Here is a 9435-nt window from a genome sequence, read left to right as displayed (position 1 = left end):
TGCTCTAGTGTGTGCAGTGGTTTGTGTTGAAAAAAACAAAAACAATAAAAAGAAGAATAGACGCCACAAAATGCCCCTCACAAAGCTGAAAAAGGGTTTCTGTTTTTCTGACATGAAAAGTTGACTATTTTACAGTAAACAAAATAGATGTAAGGAAGAATAAAGGAATGGAAAAATTATAAATGAATTCATGATATACATTTATGCCCTATTTAATTATGTGTTGAAATGAAGTCCATAATGCCTGCACGGCGCACGCAATGCGTCCAGCTGGCAAATTGCGTCAGACGCAGGCAGCAGTGAGGCAGCAGCCTTCATTATTCCATTAGAGTCACTCTGAAAACGGTTGTTCAGTTCGACCAGCTGTCTGTCAAGGATCATAATCCACAAGGAGTGCAAATCAGAATCACTCCTGATGGGTGCACACCTGCCCAGGTGTCGCAATGCATCATCTGACGGCATTTTTGCCAATGGTGTGCCAGCTGCCTCTGTGGGTGGCACCGGCACACCCTGGCACACCCGTGGCTACGCCAATGGTGTGTATTCTTTCCAATAACAATGTGTCAGTAAGCCAGTGGTACTTTTGCTTTTATTTTTTGACCCGGTACCAAAGGAAATGGTGAAAGTGTTCTGCTGCAGCCATAGATGAAGACTATCATGGATTTCAGACATTGTACAAGAAGGGAGTACATGGCCATCTTCCCCATTCTGGCTATGGCTGTGCTAATATTTGTGCTACGTAACATGGAGATCCTGAAGGTAAGAACTTTGTTTTGTGAGATCACTTGAATAGTTGCACATATATGCCTCCCAAAGGGCCCTCAATTGACAAAGAAGAATTTAATAATTGACCCGCTTCTTAAAAGTTTTTACGGTCTGGCCATGTCTGTGTCTTTACTGGTTCTCTTTGTGATAATTAAACTTGTGTTTACGTAATTGGCTCCCACACTACTTTACAGTTTATTGCCAGGGCCTAACAGTAGCTATTGTTGCGGCTGCAGACAGTTGATAAATTCTTTCCACATTCAACCTCCAGGAAATGACATTTGATGTTTCGCAATCAGAATTTCCACAACTTGTTCCAATTACATTAGGAAAGTCTAGAAGTGCCACACAATTTAATTTCTTAGACCCATCAAAGTTAGCATAAGGTTAAACTGTAATTTGGATTTGTCAGCCGACAGAAGCTGGTTTAGAGTACAAACTAACATTGAATGGCTTTCCTCTGGAATGTTTATTGGCTCTTGAAATGGTGTAATTAATTTGATATTAGTGTATTTGTTTGATAGGACTTTTTCTCTATCTCTCAGTCCCAGTTTCAGCAAAACCTGATCACAACCAGCATCGTTGCTCTGAATGATTCTACTCAGCATGACATGCATCAAGGCTTCTGCACCTTCCAGCCACTGTCTCGAGAGGATGCTGTGGAGGAAATCCTCCTTCTAGAAACCATTGCTTGGCCTGAACCTCCACTTTTGCCAGCTCCTCTTTCCCTGAATCAGACCAGTGATCCAGCTCACAGCTCCTTCACCATTCTCCCAGGGAGGGGAGGAGGACAGTGGCATGTAGGGGATCAGCTGGAGGTTCTGATCAAAATGTCTGACTTCCAGGACCGTCCCAAGAAGTTTGGGGGGGACTTCTTACTCGCCCAGCTGCGCAATCAGGAGCTTGGTGCAGGTGTGGCTGGGCAGGTGGTGGATCATCTCAATGGCAGCTACTCTGCTGTTTTCTCTTTACTCTGGGAAGGAGACGCACAGGTTCAGGTAATGCTTATAACTGTCATGTTTGGTAAACCTGCTAACCTTCACTCCTTTCAAGGTACAAAGCTGTTTGTAATGTTTTCTGACAAGAGCAGGGTCTCATTTCGTTCCTTCCATAGAAGATTTTGTTGGCTGTAGCTAGATGGCTAGTTAAAGTAACTATGAGTTGGGTGAAAACAGCAACTCTGAATTTTTTATGCCCAACTGACTTGTGACTGACAAGAAACTTGTGGGCTTTAAATATGCAAGTGACTATAAACATAATATTGGGGTAAAAGACAGAGGCTAAAATTTGGTATAAGTATAATGGTAAATTAATAACCCTGAGTGACTTATTAATATGGTGCACATAATGTTTTTGATAACCAGTTTGGTTTGGTCCTCTCCAAATCCAATAGAACAGGGACTGCTAACGATAGCCTAACCAGGAGGGTCTTTGTTGTCTTCCACTGGAAGACAGAGCCATTGTGGATTGCACAATGGAAGGTATACGTGGCGCTCACTCAAAAGTGCTTTTGCACCACTCTGTACTTGGGCCCTAATAATTACCTTTGAAATGCAATGAGTTAAGTAAAAGCACTGTCCTTATGAGGCCATTGACAACCTGTTTGAAAACAGGCGCGCACTGCAGATGTAGAAGAGGACAGGGGACAAGCAGCCCGAGCAGTCCCACCCTGTCCCTTAACTCACTCAAGCAGGGACATACAGACCTGTGTGTAGGGCTGACCTCCAGCGGTCAGCCAAAATATGTAGGAGTCCTAAAATAAGGACTGACGCCCATTATTTTCTTCTAAGGTACTTTTATGTGTGTGTGCAGCTTTATTGATATGACTTGATTGGCCTTTGTGAAAACTCTGGTTCTCTACCCAATCAGGTGATGCTGGTCCACCCCAGTGAGGCTATCCCAGTGGTAAACAGGCTGAACAATGAACAGCCTGACAGGATTATCTTCAAGAGTGTCTTCCGCTCAGGCAGACTCTCTGAAACTACCATCTGTAACGTCTGCCTACGTCCAACACAGCAGCCGCTGTGCAACTACACTGACCCCCGTACAGGCGAACCTTGGTTCTGTTACAAGCCAAAGAAACTGAGCTGTGGTGCCAGGGTCAGCCACATAAGGGGAGACATAAAAAAAAATCTTGAAAACAAGCTTTTAAAAAGGTGAGAAAGCAGGGAAATATCTGTATGTGAATGTAGCAGAGCATTCAGCTGCTAAATGCTCTGCTACATTCACCAGCTAGAACCAAATCAGTAAAGTTGTGGTGTGGTTAGGTACTCTATTTGGAGGCTAAATCATGCTTAAGTCACAGTGAGTCAGGGCAATGGCAACTCTACAGACAAGGGGTTTTCGATTGTATCCCTGAAGGGTCTGCATCAAGGTTAGATGTCCGGAACCATTTCTGCTAACAACATTGTATTTAAAATATTGAATCAAATCCCTTCTAACTTAAGAAGTTCTAAAACCCTTCTAAAACACAACAATACCATTCATTCAAGTAAAGAAATGATTGTCAAAATACATTTATGTTTGCCTTCAATCAGTTGCTTGCAACTCAGCCATGAATTTAAAGCAAAAGATTAAAGTTCAAGACAGCCAACATATAATAATGTTTACCTGGCTGCAGCAGATGTCACAATAAATCAACACACACACCTCTTATGATTGGGCCAGCAAGGAACCACTGCAGTGTTGTTCTCCTGTACTGTATTGTGTGACTAACATGACATGGAGTTACAAAAGAACTGTGTGATATGTAGGCCTGCATTGTTTTTGCTAAATGAAATTTTTTTTGGGGAAACAACAAAACAAAATCGAGGCCGACCAACATGGCTCTGACTGTTTCTAACCCAGCCAGACACGACTTAGTTATCATTATTATTTTAAACTCATATTCTCACAACTACAGTATATTGACACTTGTTGTAAAATTGTGTACTAGAGGAAAGTAGACAAAGACACACATTCTGTATCTGAAATCAAGTTGAAAAGTCAAGACAATAACATGGATAAAAGCCAAATCAGAAAAAACCCTGCGGTAGCAACTTGTCAGTAATAAGGCAGCCAATGCCCTAAAGCATGTTACTTTATTGTCTATTTTACACTTAATGGGACCATAATTTAAAAACTGAACATCATGCTATGTTTAAAAAAAGCCATAAAAGTAAAGGTGATTTCTCATTGAATTTTACAATACAACATCCTTTTGCAACTAGTGGTGTTGCCCCCTGACTGGGAGGTTGCTGCTTGGAGATTATCCAGCCCCAATTAGTTAGACTGGCGTGTTGCAGCAGATATTTTTTCCCATGCTGTCATGAGCATAAAAAGGTGACTATGCAAAATTTCTAGGTACCTGTTAAAACAGGGCCTCAACCCAGGTTATGGGCTGTAAAACCAAAACAATTGAAACTGAAGGATGCTACAACGTTCTGTAGAGCTGAGGGAAACGGCAAACCCTGGTGGTAACTATCTGTGGGTTCAGCACTATGATCAAGCATTACACATTATACATATAAAAATGTTAAATTAGTGCAGCTTTAACTCACAAAAAGAGTTTTTACTGTTTGTAGTTTTAACTACATTTCAGATTGTTGGCCTTTTTTGGTTTTATGTTGTTAATTGTGTAGGGTGTGTAAGTTAAATGTTTATTATATTTGCTTTTCCTCAGTGGTGTCAACATGAAAGTCTACATTCCTGCTTCAGGACCTGCCAGTGTCCTTGTGTTGCCAAAAAATGAAGGTAAAGCATGATTTTTACAACTGCCACCACTGCCTATGATAATAATAGTTCAGAACAGAATGTACTACCGACAATGAAAATAAAACAGGCAGACAAAAACATTTTAAAACTTACCATGAGAGACTCTCCCCTTGACAATTTTAAGTGATTTCCTATTAACTGCATTTTTGCCTTATTACATATGTGTTGGTGGATTTGTTATTTATTACATTTATACACACATTTCAGGTGGAAGGTGACAATTCAGAATATAATGCAGTCAGGCTCTCAGACATTCTGTATTGCTTTCAGATATTATTCTCTAGATCAACTTTTCTTATTTAATGTTATCTGCTCAGTGAACATGCATGTTGGCATGATTCCACTTTGCACCTTCTATTGTTAGATGTAACCTCTTTGAATCCAAATGTGTCACTTTTTCATGTAAGTGACACATAATATTATTTTAATTAATTTAGACACTTATTTAAAGACACCACCACTAGTCAGTACGTTTACATTACACTTGAAAAAAACAAATTATTGCCTTAATCCGACTATAACTGGACAACTGAAGTGCATGTAAACGTGTTAGTCCGATTAATGTCGGAGTTCTCTAACTCCGATTAAGACACCTTCGATTTTCAGCGGCATGTATGACAAGACAACGCATGTGCTCATGCTCCGCATGCTCCACCCCCGTGCTGGTGTATGACCCCGGAACAGAAACATTCAAGAAAGCCGGTCGCAGTAACGGGTCAGTAGCAACGGCACAAAGTGTCAAACCGAAGACAGGTTACTGTTGTAGCCCTCCAACAGGATCCTGCGTTCTTGTCTGCCCCTCAAACAAGTTGAAAAAAGAGGGATTGGTGCGATAGATGACGAAGGATAAGCTTGTTACACCTCTTTTTTCTTTTTATTAGTATTCGGCATTGTGGTGTTGACAACAATGTCTCTGTTAACCTTTTCTCTCGAGCCTGTAAAAATGCATAATGTTGACCTCTAGGTAATTTTCTTTATTTTCATTATTTAAAAAAATCAAATAAATAAATGCTATAAGATGTTTCTTGGAAAAAAATGTAAACAATAAATAATAATAGATTATGAAATATCTAAAAAATCTTACATGATCTCTGTTTGGGACATATCTATATAAAAACCTACACCCTTGAGATAAGGGTTGTATGTGCAAAGTCCAATTAGGCTTCAATCTCTAACAAGGCACAAACTAAGCCATTTTATGCCATTTTGGTCTGTAAGTAGTGAGTGTGATTGTAAAAAAAAAACAAAAAACATTACGGAGAGAGTATTTATTTTAGAGGATGACGCTGATTGTAATCTATATTATATTATTAAATCCCATCAAAATACCAAAATGAATAGTGAATTAATCCAACTGTCTTTTTTTTATTTGCAATCACATAGAACAGACAGGCGTACAAACATCATTAGTTGAATAGCTTCCAGTAAGATCCATCTTTTCGTTTTTACAGTGTGTTATTAATACAAAAAAAAATAAATAAAAAGCAACATGGGGTGCTTTTCATTCATAAATAAACGCATTAAATTACAAACATGTAAATACACAGGTGTTTATGACTCACATATATTGAATTAAACAACGGAGCGGTATTAGGGCAGTATATGATTTCCACTTCTCCGAGAGTTCTTTATATTTAGTTTCCTGGAGTTTCAATGGAAAGGTGATCTGCTCCATTATAAAAATGTCATAAATTATGTCGTACCAGTCTTCAATAGTTGGAGGAACTGGTTTAAGCCATTTTTTGGTTATTGCCTTTCTGGCTGCTATACTCAATATTCCAAAGAAGTATCTAGTTTTTGAGTTTGTAGATGGGTTTGGGGTCCCAGAGAAAAGGTGGTTCCAATTAAAAGTGACATTCGTCCCAAATGCAGCCATGGAAAAAAATATAAGACCATCCTTGTTTTCTTCAATTTCTTGTTCATTGAAATGCTACAACTTAAGGTACATTTGTTTGGACAAATATAATAACAAAAATATCTCATAAGTGTTTAATTTAAGAGCTGATATCTAGACATTTTCCATGGTTTTCTTGATAATAACCAAAATCATAATCAAGAAAAAAATAATAATAATGAAATGACATCCACAAAAAGAGTAATTGTATGTTCAGCTCACGCATACTTATACCTTTTATATTATTATCCTGATTAATCCCGATTTAGAGCTTCAATAAATATGGAAAATAGAAGGGGACAGCCCTGTCTGCCCTTTTTTTAATCTAAATGGGTTTGATGAATTTATCCTACTAGTTTAGGAAGAGATCTTGGTTTTGGGCTTTTCATGGGATTTGTGTACAAGAAATTTTTTATTCCCACCCTTATCCTTTAACTTCCTCTCAGGTCAACCAGAGGAGAAGAGCAGCATTGTGACATCTGGACCCTCTGGTTATTACTACCAGGGTGCGTGGCGAGCACTAGATGGCACCACAGTTCACCAATTCAACACCGCCTCTGCCATCACTCAGTGTCTAAAAGGCAAAGTGGTCCTCATGTATGGAGACTCCACCATCAGGCAATGGTTTACACACCTCATCGCAGCACTACCAGGTATCTTATCCGCAGGGATTTCTGGAAACACTTTGATTTGACCACTGCAGGTTAATTTGTTCTCTCTGTAATACTTTCAGGTCTTAAGGGGTTTGATCTGCACACCCACAAGCAAGCTGGACCTTTAATGGCCTTAGACTATGCAAACAACATCTTGATGATGTTTCGCTGTCATGGTCCTCCTATTCGCTTTGGCCCAGTTCCAACCACTGAACTTCGTTATATTGCCAATGAACTGGATGATGTAACTGGAGGCATCAACACTGTTGTCGTTCTTGGCCTCTGGGCTCACTTCAGCACTTTCCCCGTGGAGATCTACATCCGGCGACTTCAGAACATCCGCAGGGCGGTAGTGCGGCTGCTGGACAGGTCTCCAGGTACGCTGGTCGTCATCCGGACGGCGAACCCCAAAAAACTTTATGAAACAGTAACCATCAGTGACTGGTGCGCATTGCAGCGTGATAAGGTGCTGAGAGCTATGTTCAAAGGGCTGAATGTTCATCTGATCGATGCCTGGGAGATGGCCCTAGCTCACAACCTCCCTCATGACCTCCACCCACAACCTCCTATTATTAAGAATATGATTGACATTCTCTTGTCCTACATATGCCCTCAAAAGGGCAGCTAGATGTTTGGTTGTTGGTGGAGGAGTGGTGATTGAAGAGTTTACATCTGATTGTGGCAACATGTACATATGCAAGGGTTTGGATATAATTATTCAGGGTATCCGCAGGGTCTTAAAAAGTCTTAAAACGTATAAAATCCAATAATTTGGGGGGGCGTCCCCAGTGGCACACCCAGTAGAGCACATACCATAGAGGCTCAGCCCTCGCAAGTAAGCGGCCCGGGTTCGAATCCGGGAAGGCTTTGATTTTTGAGGACGCTATAATATAACTACAAAACGAAACTAAGTACCTGTGCAGCCCGGTCAGAATTTCTCGAGCCAGCCAGCTTGTGTGCTTTGGGCGCACAGCAGTGTGTTACAGGCTAGCATAGCAGTGGAGAAAATTTAACGAAAGCCCACAGCAAAGGCAAGTTACTTGTGTAAGATGGGTAAGTACAATTTCAATGATTTGTGGCTCCAGAACGATGCATGGTTGAAGCTGGTGGATGGAAACATATATAAAGCACACTGCACCTTCTGCAAGAAAACTTTGAAACATTGGGCATCAAGGCATTGGAATCCCATGGCAAATCAGAAAAACATAAACCGGTCATAAAATGCCAGTAGCAAACGCTTTCTTTTTTTTTTAGATTATTTTTTGGGCATTTTAATGCTTTTATTGAAAGTGATAGAGTGAAAGGGGGTGATAGAGGGGAAGACATGCGGCAAAGGGAGCTCAGGCCGGGTTCGAACCCGGCTACGCCGCAGCAAGGCCTCAGCCTTAGTGGTAAGGGCTCTACCAGTGTGAGCCACCGGGACGCCCCTTAGTAGCAAACGCTTTCAATCAGCAAGTATTGTTCCACATCAGGATCTGGAGCATCGAGGTCCAGCATGACTCAGTCTGCTGCAATTTGATTTGTTGAAACTTGCAGGGACCCTGTTATTAGTAACCCTAGAATGTCAGATAGCGCAACCTTGGGAATTTAACTCAAGGAAATCGTTAGATTTGACAGTACCAATAATAAGGTACTTTTGACGCAATCATTATTTTATTACAAAATCTGTTTAAAGACATTCACACAGGGACTTAAAAGAAAATGGGGAACTTATCAGTTCTGAAGTTTACCAGTGGGAGATGGGTCGGTAAGGGGCGAGAGGCATCCCAAACGAAAACAAAGTTCTGCCACAACAGACAAACAGGCAGATGGTAAATCTGCAGCCACAGTAGCAGGAGCCACTGAAGAACCTGGCATAGTCGGTTGGTTTGGGTCACTGCCATAGTTTGTGCAGGTGTTGGCCGAGGAGCCTCATGCCTCCAGACCTCCACCATCACAGTCACACGACAGCTCATCCTCCAACTGTGGAAGGTCAGAAGGAGGTGAAAGAGGATCAGAGTCGTAACCTGGAGACCCAGTTCCAATCTCAGCCTTTAGCCAAGTACAATGGGCCTGTTTGGCTTTGGACTGGTCATCGGCAGGTACAATTGTGTATACTGAGCCTCCCTCTCTCGGTGCACTGTTAAATCTAACATGTTGTTTCAACTTGAAAATATGAGTGAAAGGGCTGCCTTAAAATTCTGAGTTAAGTGAAAAAAAATAATTTGTTATCTAGACTATATATTCCTTGTTGTATAAACATCTGCGTTAGTTTGGTAGATTTCATAATTGATTTAACTCCTTCAGTTAGTTGTTTGAACTAGCAAATATATTTAAGTTCACTTAAAATGGTCAGTTGTGTAAACCTTTTGTTTCAGTTAAGTGAACTTG

At 40.7% G+C, this 9435-nt stretch overlaps 1 protein-coding gene across 1 annotated transcript; it reads left to right on the top strand.

Annotated features, from left to right (window-relative positions):
- The first annotated feature begins 645 nt into the window (after positions 1–645).
- On the top strand, positions 646–7693 carry LOC131989919 (NXPE family member 3-like). The gene is made up of 6 exons (XM_059355281.1): positions 646–759; positions 1311–1763; positions 2635–2921; positions 4427–4497; positions 6859–7065; positions 7146–7693. Exons 1-6 carry the CDS (start codon positions 646–648, stop codon positions 7691–7693), a joined length of 1680 nt encoding a protein of 559 aa, XP_059211264.1.
- The last annotated feature ends 1742 nt before the right edge of the window (positions 7694–9435 follow it).

The sequence above is a fragment of the Centropristis striata genome, chromosome 17 (assembly GCF_030273125.1).
Source record: "Centropristis striata isolate RG_2023a ecotype Rhode Island chromosome 17, C.striata_1.0, whole genome shotgun sequence".
Lineage (NCBI taxonomy): Eukaryota > Metazoa > Chordata > Actinopteri > Perciformes > Serranidae > Centropristis > Centropristis striata.
The sequence above is the reverse complement of the archived record's forward strand: the minus strand, read 5'-3'. Positions and strand labels throughout refer to the sequence as shown.

Bases quoted from the DNA above. Each gene is read 5' to 3' on its own strand.
- LOC131989919 (XM_059355281.1), top strand. From the start codon at position 646: ATGAAGACTATCATGGATTTCAGACATTGTACAAGAAGGGAGTACATG. The intron at 1,764-2,634 runs GTAATGCTTATA...CTACCCAATCAG, and splicing joins AAGGAGACGCACAGGTTCAG to GTGATGCTGGTCCACCCCAG. The intron at 7,066-7,145 runs GTATCTTATCCG...TAATACTTTCAG, and splicing joins CCTCATCGCAGCACTACCAG to GTCTTAAGGGGTTTGATCTG.